Source organism: Hyperoodon ampullatus (assembly GCF_949752795.1).
Source record: "Hyperoodon ampullatus genome assembly, chromosome: 14".
Classification (NCBI taxonomy): Eukaryota; Metazoa; Chordata; class Mammalia; order Artiodactyla; family Ziphiidae; genus Hyperoodon; species Hyperoodon ampullatus.
The window spans coordinates 22617076-22635005 of NC_136927.1; the positions used below are offsets into that span (position 1 = coordinate 22617076).

A 17930-nucleotide genomic window follows, 5' to 3' on the forward strand; every position below is an offset into this window, starting at 1 on the left:
GCGCACAGACCTAAATCCAAGCCCCGCGTTATTATAATTTGAGGTCCTGCTGAGTGTGTGATCCCATTGGGAGTAAGGCCCTACCCCTGCCGTGTGCACAGGTGTACCTACCACTTGAAGTCTGCTGTGTGCAGGGGTCTCCTGAGGGGCCGCCCTTAACTGGGGGGGGCTGAGCAGGGTGTGCTCTGAGGAGGCCCAGGAGGGCCCCTCATCCCCCAGCAGGTGTGTGCGCACCCCATGAAGCCCCAGTTGTAGGGTGGGGAGGGGGTGTCCCACAGGACCCTTGCTCTTCATTGTCCGATGCTGTGGGGGGCGGGTGAGGAGTGTGGTCAGGAGGGGTTGCCTCAGTGACTTGGTGTCATTGGCCCCCATTCTGCCTGCCCGGGCACTCCTGTCCCTGCTGCTCTGTCATCCCCCACCCACTCCCACCACAGGCCTGGGCTGGGGCTGGAGTGCCCCCAGATGGATTGCCTCGCTGGCACATGTAGCTGCTCGATGCATCACCTGTTCACTGTCATCTGCCTGGCTCCAGGCAGGCTGCCCCTGTCTGTTCATTTGGTCCAAGGACCTGGAGTAGTCCCTACACACAGTAGGTGCTCAGTAGAAGATTGAGTGAGGCAGAGGAGCTCTTGGGCTAGTTCAGGAAACTTCCTGGAGGAAGAGCCCTCGGCATGGGTTTTGAGGGGTGGATAGGAGTCTTCCCAAGGCAGGAAGGTAGATGGGTATTGCAGGCAACAGACTTACTGGGACTGGACCCAGGAGGTCACATCACGCAGGTGTGTCCCACTGCCTGTGTCACAAAGGGTCTGGGTCCTCTCTATTGCCCCATCATCCCCGCCCCACACAGCCTGGGCTGTGCCCCTGGGTCCTCTGTCTACACCTGGCCTGGGGCTACCATGCTTCAGGGACATCCTGTTGGCTGTCCAGGGGATGATGCCCCTGTGGCTGGGCCGCTGCCCCTCTGGTCAAGTGGCATGCCCCATTCGTGGGCTCCCATTTGGTGCTTTCCACTTCCCTGCAAATTGGCCAACATAATGGCTCAGTTGGGTTCTCAGCTTAAAGAATTTCAGCCCATTAAATGCAAATACTGTGCCACTTGAAATGTTTGTGCTGGGGCCCGCCCCTCTGATGGTGTTGAGCTGAGCGAGCGCCACACACACACACACACACACACACAGCTCTAATTAGCGTCTGATGGAGCTTGCAGTGCCATCCCGTCCCCCATCCGAATGTCTCCCTCCCTTGTCTTGGGGTGTGGGGGTCCTGGGGGTCCCAGGCTGAGCACGTGCTGATGTTTTGGAAACGCCACGGCCCCAGACCCCACCTGCCCATGCTAGTGGCTTTTCTGGAAGCTCTGAGGGCCCAGCTGTGCGTGGCCTGCCTGGGTTGGGTCTCTGTTGGGTCTGGGGGCCTGTACCTGCAGAGTCGGCGGTTGGCCACCTCTGCCTCCGGCAGCACAGGGAGCCCTCTCTGTGTGTGACCCAAGCTGCTGGGACTTCCTGTGGGATGAGGGGAAGGCAACCTTGGCACTGAGGGTGGGGTGGGGAGGAGATGGGTGGGGGCCACACCAGAGACTGCTGGCCCAGCTGCTCTGGGAGGCCAAGGGTGGGGTCTTCAGTGGGGCAGGTGGCCCCCAGTCATAGGCAGCGGGAAGCAGGGACCAAGTCTGTGTGTCTGGGGATGATTCAAGACACAAGAGCTTGGGACGAGGGACACAGGGTTGAGTATCCACTGGGACCGGGCCAGGCCTGGGTTCTCTGTGACCTGGTAGGTGACATGCCGTGAGCCTTGGTTTATCCACTGGGAAAACTTCGGTGTTGGGAGGGGACATGGGAGGGCCCCCCACAGCAGGGGAGTCCCCAAGGTCCAGCTGTCTTATCTGGGCAACCAGAAACCCCCTCCCCTACCAAGCCACTACGCCAAGTCTCTTCACCCAACTAATGGAGCTCATGGGACAGGGCATCATGGCCATGCCCCGCCCCAGGAGCTCCCAGCCAGGGGTTGAGGCAGGACCAACCAGGGGACAGGGAGGGTCTCCCAAGTATGTGGTGGCACTTCGTGTATTTGTCTGCACGGGGTGACTGTGACAAAGCACCACAGACAGGGCAGCTCAAACAACAGATGTTTATTTCCTTCCAGTCTTGGAGGCTGGACGTCCAAGATCAGGGCTGGTTTCTCCCGAGGCGCCTCTCTCTAGGCTAGTAAAGGGCCGTCTCCTCTGTCCTCACGTGGCCTTCCTTCTGTAGGTATCTGTGTCCCAATCTCCTCTTTCTATAAGGTATAGTCAGATGGCATTAGAACCCACCCTAATGATCTCATTTTACCTTCATCACTTCTTTACAGATTCATCTACAAATAACAGTCACATTCTGAGGTCCTGGGGGTAGTGTATAAATTAGGAGGGGACACAATTCAGCTCACACCAGGGAGGGCTGGGGGCCGGGGCCAGGAGGGGTCTCGAGTGAGAGGGAACGGCCCATGGGGGTATCCAGGCGGAGAAGGTGACCGCGACCTGGGCCAGAACGTGACCCTCACACTTGAGGTAAACGTGACTCTGACCCATGGTGAGGACTGTGCTCTGTTCCGTCCAACCCCCACTCTGCAGCCCTGCACAGCAGGGGACCACCGGCCCTGAACTTTGGGCAGGATCTCCAAGGATGCCAGTGGTGGTGGTAGTGTGTAAATGTCACGGTCAGGTGCTGGGCGGAGGGGGAGCAGCGGGGCATCCGGTGGCCCTGGACGGGCAGCGACCTTGGGAGATGCGGGGAGACAGCAGTACTGGGACACTGAGCCCAGGTCCAGTTACTTTCATTTTGAAATTGACTTACTGAGGGTTTGGGTCCTCTTTTTAAAATGTCACTGCTGTTAATAACAGAGGCAGGGCCGAGGCTGGACACCTGGCATCCCAGCTCTATCCATTTTTACCCAAGATCCTGGGGGAATCTTGACCACCAGAAAGTTTGGAAAGGTGCCCGGGGGCTGGTGGCGAAGATGTCTGGTCCCATCTGTGGTGGGGCGGGGGGGACTCCAGGGAACCTGACCTCAGCCTTGAGGGGCCGTTCTCCTGTTCCACACCCCACCCCCACCCCAGAACAGGCCCTGGCTGACCCAGCCCTCGGCGCAGGGAGCCTGGGTGAACCCGGCATGTACCAGGTGCTGTGGGAGAGCAGGCAGTGCCTGGCCTTCCTCCTCCTTAATAAGTGCCCGGTTGCTGGGCAGCACTCATGGGGAAGCCGGGTTTGCAGAGAGCCACCAGCGTGGGGTGTGGGCACAGGGTTGGCGCCTCCTGCAGAGCTGCCCGGGTGCCTGCTGTTGGGGTGACCAGCTACCGCGTGTGCAGAGATATATGTGCACACGGTCACCAGGCTCCCCGGGTGTGAGCTGGGTCTTAACACAAAGGGTCAGACTGTGGCGTCACCGTCCAAGTGTGCAGAAGCATGAGGGACTCAGCTGCCGGGGGTCCCGCTCTTGGGGGGCAGAGCAGGGGGAGGCCAGGATGAGGATGGCTGTGGGGGCCCAGCAGGGGGGCCCCAGGTGCACTCACCCCAGTTCCCCCGTGGGAAGGAGCCTCCTGTAGCCAGCTTTCTGCAGACCCTGGGCCCCCTCTCTGGGGATGGCCTGCCGGCTGGGGGGGCAGGGCACTCCAGACCACGTTCCCATGGAAGGAGCGAGCAGTCCCCCGGGGTCGCTAATTCAGGCCGCGGGCAGCTGTGCAGTGGCGCTGAGGCAGTTATTTCTGGCCTGGAGAATTCCTGCCCAGAGCAGGCCCCACAAGCCTGTCCCTACAGCCGGGCGGTCATCTTCCCAAGGGGCCCCTCCTGGCCCCTCCTGGCTCTGTGCCCCCTGCCCACGCCTTTCCCTTCCAAGGTCCATGGGCTGTGCAGAGCCCTCCATAGAGAGACCAAGATGGGCAGAGGTGTGGCTGGAAGGAGGCCTCACCAGCCTTCGATCCCAGGACAAAGGCAGCCTGGGGGGACAGTTCCCGATCCTTCAGCTGCTCCCAGCAGGAACCACGCCAGAGCCATGACCTGGAGCTCCCTCAAGAAAGCTGGAAATGAGAGAGAGAATAGGGGCTGGGGGTTGGCTTCACTTTCAGGCAGGAACATTCCTGGGGTGGGGGGCTCTGGGCCCCCAGGGCACTTGTGCATGCTGCCACCAAGTGGTTGACGGGGTCTTCACAAGGTTCCATGGCCTACACGGGGGCTTCTTGCCGGCATGGTGATTGGAGGTGGAGACAGGGCACTTTTCCACTTAATTATGCCTTGAAAAAAATCCCAAATCCAGCTCTTTATTAAGAGCTGAATAGAGACGTTAGCACTCTTCCTAATTAGCATGGTCTTTAGAATCGGGTGCAATTAGGGAGCTGTGGGCATGTGCTCGGCTCTGAGGTGTCCTGTAGTCCTGGGGGTGGGGATCTTCCTCCCTGAGAAAAAAACCGCTAGGCCTTTGGGGCCAACACCTGGAAGATGCGCACGTGTGTGTGTGTGCAAGAGCATGTGTATATGCGTGTGATGGTGTGTGTGCGTGATTATGTGTTTGGTGTACAGATGTGTGAGTATGTACGTGCACAGTCCTGCTCGGATGCACACCTGGACCGTGTATGGCTCGCAGGAACAGGCAGAGCACAGACATGCACACACCCAGCACATGCGTGCCAGGGGCACAGGCTCACTCTTGCTGGGGCCTGGCTTTTGTGGGCTGCACCCGCCCCCTGGCCCTACCTGACTGGAGTTGAGGGGTTGCCCACCGTCCCTTTGCCCTCCTTCCCCCTCCCGTGGCACATGGGTGCGGACCACCAGGGTGAGAACAGTGCTTTGCCCGGATTAGCTCAGAAATCTCACAGGGGGTTGGGGTGGGGGCTCTGCACCCAAGCTGCTCAGGATGACGTGGCAATTTAGACCCAGTGTCCCGGTGCTGGAGACCTGGGTCACGTCCTGCAGGCCTGAGTGCCCAGGGGGCTGGGGGAGGGTTTCCATGCAGACCTGGGTCAGAGCTGGCTTCCGGAGGAGCCTCTGGGCACAGCTCCGGAAGCCTCTCAGGGCCGCTGGCACAGGGAGAAGCTCTCAGGAACACACTTGGGTCCAGGAGGAGAAAGAACGTTCCAGCAGCCTCGGCCAGCCACTCGTGGGGCGGTGAGCTCCCATCACTGGGGTGGGCGGCGGGCTCCTGTGGGGAGTGGGCTTGCAGCCCCCCAGCTTTCCAGGGGAGGTTGCCCTCCCAGGGACAGTCCAGCCCCGAGTCCTCCCCCCACGTGACCTCGAGCTTCAACTGAGAACAAACAGCTCCATGTTTGGCCGGCTCTCCTCGCTCCCCACCCGGCTGAGTAGAACTAGTGAGTCACGCGGGCCCAGACCATGGTGGGGGGACCAGGGTTGGGGGAGGCCGGATCCCTGCAGCAGGGGTCAGAACAGAGGGACAGTCGGGGGAGGCCAGCGGATGCCGCCTGGGCACAGGGGCCAGGAGAGCCTGCAGGTGGCACCGTCGCCCGCCTTGGTCCTCACGGTCTGCTCCTGACCCAGACCCCTGCCCCGCGCGACCACGGCAGGCCCCTGGCCCCCCGGGACGGAGTAGGAGGAGAGTGGGGTACTGTGCCCCACAGTGGCCTGGACGGATCCTGTTGTTGCGATGCTGGGTGAGCTGCGTCCAGGGAGTTCTAGGGCAGGCAGGCAGACCTGTGGTTCCAAGAGGCACGAGTGGCCTGTGGGGACTGGCAGATCTGTCCCCACAGGTGTGGATGAGGGGGCAACTTGGAGCTGCCCATGGAAGACTGGGGCCCTTCCGTGTGCAGAGCTGCTGTGGGCAGGGAGGGGGCCGACGGGCCCCTTTTATTTCTAACCTCAAATTACCCTGCCTGCAACTGCCATGAGGCCACACACCCTGCTCCTCACTGGTCCCTTGGGTCCCCCTCCTGCCCTCCCCCCTTCTTAGACACTAACAGGATCCTCTGGACCCCACCCCCTCCCCCAATTAAAACCCTGTGGTGGCTTCCTGTGGGCAAGTGGGGGAGACAGAGCTGAACTGAGGGGGTCCCTGGGCTGTGGGAGCCCCCGCCAGCCCTAAGCTGGCCCACGTCCCCCTCAGCTGTTAGCAGCTTGTCATGGCAACGGCGTCAGGGGAAATGGAAACTTCCTTCTATCATGGTCCTGAGCTGCCCCCTCCCTCTCCCCCTCAGAGGCCCCTTGGGAGACCCACCTTGCTCTTTCCTGGCCTTGGGATGGCCGTGCTCAGGCCCTGCTCTGGAAGTCCCTCGGGTACCAGTCACTCCCACACCCTGTTGGGTTTGTCACCTCACTCTTGAGACAGGTCCTAGATGGCACAGTGGGCTTGAGTCCCTGGCAGCTGGCTTTGTCCTGAGCCCTTGGGGGCAGACACCTGCTCCCCCCCAGGCCCTGGAGTCAGGACCCCTCCACGTTAGGAGGATCAGCACACCCTCAGGGGCAGGGGCCCTGCTCCTATGTCCCTGCAGGTAGTGGCCTGGGCATCCCCCAGGGAATGAAGGCAGCTGGCCTGGCTCATCCGCCAAGCTGCAGCTGAGGCGTGTAGCTGCAGAGATGTCTGTGTCCACTTGGGGGGCTCCTGGTGGACGCAGCACAGCTGTGTTGGGGCCCCTTTGCCACCCAGATCCCCTTGTTTCAACCTGCCGGTCTTGGCCATGCTGGCCTGTCTCCCCTGTCTGCCGTCCAGTGTGCGTGAACATGTGCACGTGTGTACACGTGTGTACACACGTGTGCCAGGTGACCCAGATGCCTGTTCTGTCCCACTGTCTGGGGACCCCCAAATCTGCAGGAGAACATCCTGCCCCTGGCAGGGCCCCATCACTGTAGTAGGAACATTAATTAATGAATTACTTCGCTAACTAATTAGCCAAGAGTGCTTGTGGAAGAACCGTCTCCAGCCTCTGGGGAAGGTGCATGTGCCCTGGGGTGCTGCACTGGTGCTACAAGTGAGACCAGACCCCCAGGCCACGGCAGAAATGTTCAGGTTTCAGGGGTCTGTCTCTGCCTAGACCCTCTGGCTGCACGTAGAGGCTGGCAGTGGGGAAATGGGCCGAAGCCCACCCCGGGGCAGGGGAAGGCAGGTATACACAGGCCTCCATCCATACCCTCTGTCCTCTCAGTGCTGAGGGGGGTCAGCCCCAGGCTCCCAGGAAGCCCCCAGGCTGCCACACAGGCAGGGTACCTGCCAGGGCCCTGAGACCAGGGAGCAGATCCCTGCCTGAGGGTCCAGCCTGAATCCCTGGAGGTTTGGGCATCACTTGCAGAGGGAGGGGTGGAGACCCCCAGAGGTGGGGATCTGCTGAGGCCCTGGAGTGCAGGCCTGGAGCCCTGGGCCCTGCTGGGACCTGGGGGTGCACGAGGGGCCAGGCCCAGCCCTGGGGATACCCATGCTGACAGCCAGGGTGGATGCCAAACGTCATGGCCTCAGCACCACCTGTGCAGCTGCTGCCCTGCCTTTGAAGGCAGCAGAGGGCCCCCCACGTCCAAGGAGCCCTGCTCTCACTTGGTCAGGCTCAGCCCCTGCCTGAGCCCACAGGCTGCACTGCCCTTGGGCCTGCCCATGGGAGGCACGTTTCAAACAGCATCACCCAAGATGAAGTTCACATATCATAAAATTAGCCATTATAAAGTGAACGGTTCAGGGGCATTTAGTACATTCACAATGTGGCCGATCACGTCTCCCTAATTCTGGAATATTTTCTCACCTCAAAGGGACCCCCGCCCACCTTCTCCCAGCCCCTGGCACCCACTGATTCACTGCCTCAGGATTTGCCAGTTCTGGGTGTTTCATACACATGGAATCATACAAAACGTGGCCTTTGTGTCTGGTCTCTCGCTCACGTTTTTAAGGCTCATCTGTGTTGTCACGGGTGTCGGTACTTCACTCCTCTTCGTGGCTGAGTAACGCTCCAGTGCGCAGATGGACCACACTCTGTCCATTTGCCTCTTGGACCTTGGGATTGTCCCCACCTTTTGGCTGCTGTGAATGCGTGTGTATGTGTGTTAATCACTGGTTTTCAGGTCTGTTGGGTGTGAACTGGGACTGTGTGGGGACTTAGGGTTTAGCCGTCTGAGGAACTTCCGGACGGTGACTCCTCATCTCCCAGCCTCCCGGGTGTCCAGAGTGGGAGCTGCACTTGGACGGTGGCCGTAGGTCCTGCCAGGAGCCTTCTGAGGTCCATATGAGCTGGTGGTCCACAGAGGGCCCTGCTGGCCAGCTCAGCCGTCACCATCCTGCCTGCTCCTCTAGGGGGTGCTCAGAACAGCCTGGGTGGAGGCCATCACAGGGCCACGGTCGTGGGTCTGGGGTGTGTGCCCCCGGTCCTTCAGTGGGGTTCCTGCCAGTGTGAGGCTGATTAGGGGATCCCTTCTCGTTAGTGGTGTGTGTATCGGATAAAAAATAAAAAAATTAAAAAAACGCAGCTCCCTGTTCAGATGCTGGCAAGGGAAGGCTGTTGTGAGTCTCCTTCCGTGGCAACCTTGGGAGATGTGGGTCACCGCCTGAGGGGCAGGGCAGGAGGCCCATGGTCTCCCGCTGCCCTGGTGAGCACGGGGCTAAGTGTGTCTGCTCTGGGTGGGTGGGCAGCCCCAAAGCCAGGAAGCTGTGGTCTGCCAACAGCCCACACGGACCACAGCGCCTGGACTTCCTGACACCTCACCTTTGTCACTGCACCAACAATGCACGACTACAGCGTCCCCCTTCCTCTCCCCTGCCCTGGCCCCATCTTGCCTCACCCACAGCGGGCCACGTTCTCCCTGGAGTGAGTCTTCTGGACCTTTGCAGAGCTTGGCGTGCACGTTGCAAAGCAGCCTCCTGTGTGGCGCATTCTCCATAACTGGGGTCCCCTGTTCCCCACTGCAGGCTTTTCCTGCTCCGTCGCAGGACGTGTTTGTGCCAATAGGACAGCACTGCCGCCTCCCTCACATTGAGACATTTGACGTGTTGGTCTTGAGATCGCATACGCTGCTGCCTGGTGTGTGGTGGGCCCCCTGCACCTGGGCTGTGGACCTCAGGGTATCTGGACCCACAGCCTCGGTGGGTCCGGGAATTGCCCGGTTCTTGGTGAACGTGTGGACAGAGGGGTCAGTTGTGGGGGCCGTGCTGTGCCGAGAGGGGGCCGGTCCTGGGGTCTCCCATGCCTCCCACTGAGCCCCTGTCGCGGCTGCCTTGGGCCCCGTGGGGTATCGGGGCCCCGGGGCTGTTGTTCTGCCTCAGCCAAGGCCTTAGGGTGTGGGGCGCACTCATGCCCCCTCCTCAGTGGTCCAGGTGGTTCTTCCGCAAGACGCAGGAAGACAGCGCTTCCTCCCCCATGAATAAACATGTGCTTTTTTCCTCCAGCAGATTGGAAGCGCAAGGTTGAGTGCTTCCAGAGATGAAGCCTGGGGCCACGTGGGCATGCCAGCTGAGGGTGCTGCAGGCCTGGGCGCAGAGAAGCAGGGAAGGGGCGGCCCCAGGGCCCCCTCCCCCAGGGCAGGGAAGGTTTTGGCCACCAGGGCCTGCCCCCCGCCGGCTGTGTGTCTACAGGCAGGTCTGGTGTAGGTCCGGTTGGGAGCCCTGGGACCAGCCTGGTGTCCACCCTTCAAACTGGTCCTCACATCTCCCTGTCCGTTGGGGCAGCTCATCCACACCACACAGGAGGTCACGACGCTGGATGTCGGGGTGGGTTTGGAAACCCAGCCATCTCCGGCTCCCCACCCCTGCACAGCAGCCCCGAGGGCCTCCCATGTGGTGTGTCCAGCTTGGTCCTGCCTGTCTGCTAGGGGTCGAAATCACCTAGAGCCACCTCTTTTGTATGTGTGTCCTGGGCCCTGGCAGTGGGGGGAGGACGGAGCTTGGGCGGCTCCTGTGGGAATAGGGCAGACAGCAGGGAGAGAGAGGGGGTTGCCACGGTGGTCCCAGCTCAAGCCACCGTGGCCTGCCTGGGTGGCCATGGTGAGGAGGGCACAGGTGCTGACCCAGACGTCCGGAGTCGGGGGCTCTGGGCCGCCCTACCCTGGGCTCCCATTTTCCTGCTGCCGGGATTCCTCCGCTGCCTCACTGGCCTGGGCACGTGGACGCTCACGTGGACTGTCGCAGGTTGGGTGGGCCTAAGGGAGCTGAGCTGGCCCAGCAGATTGCTATGGGGAACAGCCAGCTCAGGCCGCCTCATCCTCCTGAGAGCTTTGCTTCTCTGCGTGATCTCACGATGGCCATGGGGGGAGCATGGCCTGTGGGGTCAAGGCCTCGTCCCTACACAGCCCTGTTTGGGGGCTACTGTGACCGTGGGGGGCCTGACTTCAGCCACATCTGGAGACCCCTCCCCGCGGCCCTCGAGCCATCGTATTCCCTGTTGGTTTGTGGCTCTGGGTCCTGGAGCCGTGTCTCCTGGTGAGGGACACCCAGCTCCGTTGTCTGTATCCTGGTGACAGCATCCTGACCTTTGTCCCACAGATCCTGCTTGCATCCTCAGCATCCATAGCATGGGGAAAACATAACGTCCCCTCCCTCCGCGTGTCTGGGGCCAGCAGGGGGAGGGGCCGAGGTGGCATTCATCAGGATGAGGGACGGGATGGGGGATACTTCATAGAAGGGGGTCTGGGTGAACCTCAGCATCTGAAAAGTAACGGTTGTCACCCCCGTTCTACAGGTAGGGAAACAGGCTAAGAACGGGTGAGGGGTGGCTGGTGGTATAATTGGGGGTCGGGTTCTCATCCCCGGACTCATGGAGTGAGAGGTGGCCCATCTGTGGGCCCCAGAGACCCTGAGCCAGCAGGTCTGGGTGGGCTGTGGGCAGCTGTGTAATAATGAGAATTTGGTTTGGAGGATCCAGGCCCACCCTTTGGGTCACACCACCTTAAACCACACAGGCCTTGGGGACCCCCACCCTGTTCCAGGACCCTGGAGGCCACCGTCATTGGTGAGAGATGGTGGCATGGCTGCCGGTGGGGTGCTGGCAGCCCCTGATGTGTGCTGATTGGCCTCGAGCCCCTCTGGCCTCCACGCACACTCCCCGCACGCCAGCTCCCCACCTTGTGGCATCATAGTGCAGAGATGACCATGTCTGCCCTGCTGCCCTCTGGGGTGGCCCCACTTCCGAGCTGTCTTCCAAGCGGGCCAGCGCCATCTTCCAAGCAGCCCTTGGTGTGCTTTTAACCATCTGGAAGTCCAGGAATAAGAAAGAACGTGGAACTAGAATCTCTGGAGTGGTGTGCAGCAAAACCTAGGCCCTGCGTGAGCAGGCCCCCTGGCTGCTGGGCGAGTGCCTCTTCCCAGCCCTGAGCTTGCTGGGACGTGGCCACTTCAGCACCACGGACAGCAGCCACCATCCCTCTTGGCCTCCTGGCCCTCGGGGCCTGGCATCGGATTTGTTTGGGGTGCGTTGCTGTCATGGTCTGGGAGACCACGGAGCCAGCACCTGCTCTGCACTGACTGGGGGAGGCTGGCCCACGGGCATGGCTGCTGGGGTGGGAAGGTGGGCCAGTCCTTGCTGAGCCCCACCGAGGCCGCAGAAAGGAGAAGGGAGGGAGGAGACGGGAAGGAGGCTGATGCTGGGACAGGTCGGCCGAATGCTGGGAGGGCTTTGTGGGTGGAGTGTGGGACCACGGCATTTGAGGGGTCCTTGGACGGACCGGCCCTCTGCTCCCACCGCTGGTCGGGTCTCTAGCCCTGGCTCTGGGCTCATTTCCACGCCTGTCTGGGGACCACTTTCTCACAAGTCCCCAGCCTGGGTGTGGGACAGGCTGCCCCAGGGAGAGTCACTCCACACCCCACCCTGCCCAGGCTGGACACCAGGGGCCTGTTAGGCCAGGGGACATCCCTGGGTCCTGATGGGTCAAGGCCTAGGGTGGTCTAGGAACCTGGGTCAGTGGGCTCTCTGCCCTTCTTTCAGCCTCTGGACCCGGGCAGAGCTTTCCTGGCTATGGGGTCCCATGGAGAGACCCATGCCCCCAGCCCCTCTGTGTGTGGCCAGGCCTCAGGCAGCACCACAGCCCCCCGGCCGTGCTGGCGTGGCCGCCTCTTCCCAGCCACACATCAGCCTGACTTCTTTGGACCCGCAGTGGAAATTGACTCTAATTTGTAGAATTTGGTTCAGAACCTAAAGGATTTTGAATTAAAACCCAGAAAATCCATCTGTGTAATTAAGCCTCCAGAAGTCAGTGGCCTTGTGATGAGAGTCCGGTTGGCACCGCCTGTCCTCAGCTGCCCACAAAGGCGTGACCAGGGAACGGCTGTGACGTGTGGGGCTGATGGAGCCCTCCCCCCACCGCTGGCGGATCCGCTCTCTGGGCAGGGCTAGTGGGACCCTGTGCGTGGGGAGCCCCTCCCTGGGCAGGGTGGCTCTTAAGTGCTTCTCCTGTGTGCACTTTGCACAGAAAGATGAGCAGGACCCCAGGAGCTCGTCCCTCCCAGGGTGTTTGGGGTGGTGGGGGAGGGGGGCTGGGGTGTATCATAGAATAGTAACCCCAAAGGGGGCCGTGCTCATGAGGATGGATAGGGAACTTTCTGGGCCGTGCTGACCAGGTTTCTCACCCCAGCCACATGGACAGTGTCCCACCTCACGAGCCTGTGCCCATCCTGCCGCATGGGGTCACTATGGCTGTGGAGGTTGTTCTGAGCCCCTAGGGCTTGCCTCCAGGGCAGGGGAGGCAGGTGGGGCCATGGGGCCAGCGGGGTCAGGAGAAAGCTGAGGTTGATGGGTGGTTTTTGCTTGTCAGTGGTTTGGGAAGGTATTGAGGTAGGACCCCGGCCCGGGACCTCAAGCTGGGCTACCTTTGCAAGTTTTGGGGGGCCTAGTTTGTGGCTCTTGCTGGAGACTGGGCCCCCCTAGCCCCTGATCAAGTAACGTCTCATGGGTCCTGGCCCAGACCAGCTCAGGGCTCCAGACATGCACTTCACCGTTGAGAACCAAGGTCCTAAGCTCTGTTCAACGCCAGCTCCGGGGTCTAGGGTGATCTCAGAGTGAGCATGGGCAGGGGCCAGGGAGAAATCGGGCAGCAGGCTTGCGACATCAGTCTGAGATGAGGGGCGTGATGCTGGTGGAAGATGGGAAGAGCTGAGGGCTCAGAGACAGGCTGGGCTGGGCTGGGCTGGAGACCCTGCTGCTCCTGGATGGAGCAGGATGTTCGCCATGTGGGAGGTGGGAGCTGGCCCAGCGTAAGCACTCGGGGTCAGGGGAGAGCTCGGAGAAGTGGGGCAAGGAAGGAGGGTCCCAGGACCCAGGAGCAGACAGTCCCCACACCCCCACTGCCTGGATGGGCAAACTGAGGGCCCAGGCTGCTCCGTGCTGTCTTCCTGCAGGGGTGGGGGTGGGGGGCCACGTGCCTGCAAGACCAAGGGTCCAGCCAGGTCTGGGGAGCATCTGACCATCGTGCGCCCAGACCCAGAGCTGCCTGCTCCCTGCTGTGTGTCAGCGTCCTCGCTGGTGGGCCTGCGAGTGCTTGTCCTTCAGGCGTGTCACCCACAGCTTTAGTGTTGGGAACCCACCCCTGCTCCTGGGAGACACAGTGACACCCTTGCAGCCCCTCCTCCAGAGGTGCTGTTTGCAGCAGTGAAGGACAGAGGAGCCGTGCGCAGCTCCCAGGGGCTGCAGCCGGCGGGGCAGGACACCGGGAGAGCTGTGGTGCCCTAGGACTGGCTTCTGTGTGTGGCCTCAGCATCCCGTGACACAGCCTGGGACCCACGCCCGGTCCCCTCGGGCGAGCCACCAGAGCTCCCGGTCTGTGCAGGAGGGGCTGGACTGTGGCTGCCCCGTGGGCTGGCGCACAGTAGGTGCACTATGGGTGTTTGGTGCAGCTTTCAGCTGCAACTCTCTCCTCCCCCCACCTCACCCACGGGGACCTTGCAGCACCCACAGGCCCTGACTGTGTGCCGAGCCACCCTGCCAGCCCCTCTCGGCCAGCTCCCGTTGAGCGCGCCCCTGGCCCGCCTGTCACAGACAGGCCTGGGGGGTTGAACCCTCAGCGCTGTCTTAGCAGGACGCTGATTTCTGTTTTTCTGCAGCCAAATCACAGCAAAGGCACTTGTTACTGCTGAACCCATTAAGTGTAATTATGGTGCTCTCGGTGGGAACGGGTAATTATGTTGGTGGCCCAGTGCCACACTGTGCAGTGTGCCAAGGGCCAGGGGCTTCAGAGCGGCAACTGTTGGCCCTGCCCCTGCAGGGAGGCAGGGGGAGAGGGGTCTGGGCGGGGCAGGCTGCCGGCCCTGCGAAGGAAGGACACACATGGCCTGGCTTTCCTGCCCTGATTCCGGGGCCTGTACACCTGAATAAGCATGCAGGCCCTGAACCTCCCCAGGCCTTGTCCTTCCCCGATTCCAGTCACAGCGCAGCCTCTGCCAGTTTGTCAGGTGCCCTTGGCATCAGAGCCCCTCACGGGTGGGGCCGCATGGACCCCTGGCCCAGTGCCCACATGTGGTGGAGCATGGAGTGGGCACTCATGGCCCTGGGGCTGACCTTCATTTTGGGGAGCAGGGCCATGCTGCTTCTGTCACCTCGTTGATCCATGAGATACGCATCCCCCTGCCCAGCTGGAGGAACACAGGGGAAACAGAGGGGCACCAACGCTCCAGGTCACACAGCCAGTATGTGCTGCAGCCGAGGAATCTGAGGGCGGATGCCCTGTCCCTGTCATCCTGCCTCAGTCCCCTCAGCGCCAGGCGGGCTGGGGGCTGCAGGGCAGGGTGGGGACTGCAGGACGGGGTGGGCCCCAAGTGGGTAGGTGCAGGGTCTCAACACCAGGTTTCTCAGGCTGTCTGCTGACATGCCGTGTTTTCCAAGTGCCGACTTCTCTCTCTTTAAAGGAAAGTCCCCCATCCACCCCGCACCAGCTCGGGGAAGACCTCTGGGGACCTCCTGCTCGTGCCCTCGCTCTCTCCAGCCCAGGGCAGGACAGGCAGGCAGCCCCACAGAAAGCCCACCCTGGGGGGTGGGGGTGGGTCCCGGTGGGAGGGGGTTCTTGATGTGGGGGTGGTGTGTGGAGTACAAGAAATGCCCCCGGGGCCCTCCCATCTGACGGGCACTTACCTGCACCCAGGAGTTTGGGTGAAGCCCCAGTCCCCCAGCCGGGAATCCCCCCCACGAAGCCTATCCCCCATTGGGCAGCCCCTGGGTCACCTGCCCGGGGTGTGGGCCCCTTCCTCATACATGACACGGCCGGCCCACCACAGGGCTCCCCGATCTCCTGATGAGCCAACGGAAGCGAACATGGGGGTGCACCCCTGCCTGGAGACAGCCACTGAGGGGGTCACAGCCAGAGTAATGCCATGGCCTCTGTGGAGCCACGGTGCCACCTGGTGGCCACTCCCAGAATGGCTGAGCGTTCTGGGATCCTGGGTGGCTTTTCGTCCTGAGGGCCAGCGACCCCACAGGGTGGCCAGGTTCACACAGCACAAGGGGATGCAGCACTGGCTGCTGGCCCGGCGCCCTAAGATCCTGGCTGGATACTCTCCTGCCAAAGGGAAGACTCTCCTGGACAGGACCCTTCACGGGCAGGCGGCTTCCACTCCCAGGACTAACTTGGGGCGGGGGGTGTCCTCACTCACCTGTCCTTCGTCCATGTCCCGGCCCCCTTCATCTGGGCACACAGTAGGGCTGCGGGTCCTCCGGGCCCAGGCACTGAGCTGGGCTCAAGTCCACATTTCTCATCGCCCATCACTGTGGTCAGGGCATTCTCCGTCTGCTGGGGTCACGGAGGACTTCATGCAGGGCCAGGGGGAGGGGTCTTCAGGGCTGCCCTCATGAGGTGTCTGCGGTACTTGGGGTCCCAGCTGGACAGTGCTGGTGAGACTGCTAATTCAAGAGGCTGACCTCAGTTTAGGGCACCAGAGTTGGGGGAGCCTGGCCGAAGGGCAGTGGCTGGCCTCCCACCTCCATCCAGGGTCTTGCTGTACATGAGGGGTTGGCAGCAGTGTCCAGAGGCCGGTGTTGGGGGTCTGTCCCTCACTGCCCAGCTGATAGCCTGGGCACGGGGGCACGGGTTTTGAGGGACTGACCCTGTGGCAGCTGTAGGGGGTGCTGGGGGTGGGTTCTGGGGCTCCCCCACCTACCACGTGGACCCTTAACTCGGCACCTGCCCCACGTGGTTCGAGCACGTCAGCATGCTGGTCATCATGCTCAACTGCGTGACCCTGGGCATGTTCCGGCCCTGCGAAGACGTCGAGTGCCGCTCGGAGCGCTGCAGCATCCTGGAGGTGGGTGGGGCCGGCGGGGCGGGGCCGGCGGGGCAGGACTGGCCACAGGTGACTGGGCTGGGTGTGAGGGGCGCAGGCCCAGCTCTCAGGCCCCTCTCCTGCAGGCGTTTGACGACTTCATCTTTGCCTTCTTCGCGGTGGAGATGGTCATCAAGATGATCGCCCTCGGGCTATTCGGGCAGAAGTGCTACCTGGGCGACACGTGGAACAGGCTGGACTTCTTCATCGTCATGGCGGGGTACGGCCCTGCCCCACCGCAGACCAGACCAGGGCGGCCCCTGCATCTGGCCAGGCCTGGCTGGGAGCCCTGCCCCCCTCAGACCCCACGGCAGCCCCTGGGCCCCCCAGGAAGAGGGATGGGGAGGTGTACTCAGGCGGTGCTGGGTTTTGGGGGTAGCTGGGTCTGGGGTGCCGGGGGCAGGACACTTGTCCAGGGCTCCCTGTGCCAGCACCAGGGACAGCAGGACAGACACAGGGTGCACGGAGTGGCCTGTGAGCGGTGAGGAGCCCCTAGTGGTAACCTAAGGTTATGCTTCCCCTGCCCTGGAGCCCAGCCAGGTTGGGTGCATGGTGTGGGGACCAGGCCTCTGGCATGTGCTCACCTGCCCTGGGCCTCCTGGCCTCAGCTGGCAGGTTGCCCTGGAGAGAACTGTGTGCCTGCTGGCCTGGCTCTGACCCTAGAGCACCTGTCGGCCGCCTGAGCCCCCGTTCCCTCTGCCCCACTCCTAGCATGATGGAGTACTCTCTGGACGGGCACAACGTGAGCCTCTCGGCCATCCGGACAGTGCGCGTGCTGCGGCCCCTTCGTGCCATCAACCGTGTGCCCAGTAAGTGACCCTCACACCCGGGCCTGGGACAGGCGTGTCCTGCCAGCCCTGATGAGAGCTTTTGAGGACCCACTGGGGCACAAGACCAGGAGGCCACACTGCCTGTATGGCATCTGGATGCTCTGGCCCCAGCCCAGACCCCAGTGCCGGGGTAGGAGAGGCTGGCCTCCTGCCACTCGCCATAGGAACCTAAGGATTTGCCACTGCTTTTCTGGGGAGGACAGAGCAACCCTGGACTGAGTGGGGGTGTGATGGGCAGTCAGGCTGTGTGGGGTCCTGACTCCCCACAGTGCTGCTGAGTGACGGGCCATTCTGGACCTCAGACTCCTCATCTGCATAGCATGCACAGCATTTGGGGTCGTGCCCGGGAGCTGTGCAGGACTTGGTTGCTCTCTTGTCTGGCCCACCCTGGTTCTCAGGTCTGAGTTCTGCCAAAGGGTCTGGTGCTCAGGGAAGGGTGGAGAAGCTTCCAGGGGGTCATGTGGCTGCTCATTTGGAATGTGGTCTGTCCGGACCCAGGTCATCTGCCCACATGGGGCTGTTTGGGAGTTTCTGTGTCTTCAAAGTCTTCAGGGATGTGATCGAATTCAGCCGTTAATTTTCCTGGGGTTGTGTGTGGGTGGTGCCCATGTGACTGTAAAGTGAGTATACATACATGTGCATGTGGGTCTGTGTGTGCCGTGTAGGTGCGCACAGCCTTTCTGGCTGCCTGGCCTGGGTCCTGGTGGCCTCAGCACCGAAGTCCGGGTGGTCAGGGTGTGTCCTGCGGCCCCTCCAAGAAGTCACACCCCCCCCCAGGGTGGGTCACTCCCTCCCCCTGGGGCTGTCAGCTCCACCAAAGGGCAGGTGGGTGAGGTTTATGCTGTGGGACCCCTGGGCCTTCCTTCTAGTTGCCACCTGGCTATACCCTCAGGGATCAGACAGGGCTCAGATGCT

The 17930-nt window shown here is 62.0% G+C and overlaps 1 protein-coding gene across 1 annotated transcript in view; it reads left to right on the forward strand.

Annotated features, from left to right (window-relative positions):
• The window catches only part of CACNA1H (calcium voltage-gated channel subunit alpha1 H), a gene marked incomplete at both ends in the record, with an annotated part of 62287 nt that overhangs the window by 20483 nt on the left and 23874 nt on the right, over positions 1–17930 (forward strand). Inside the window, 3 exons of the mRNA XM_079719150.1 lie at positions 16056–16167; positions 16272–16405; positions 16897–16994. Of these exons, the coding sequence (XP_079575276.1) occupies positions 16056–16167; positions 16272–16405; positions 16897–16994 (344 nt within the window). The remainder of the gene's footprint in view (positions 1–16055; positions 16168–16271; positions 16406–16896; positions 16995–17930) is intronic.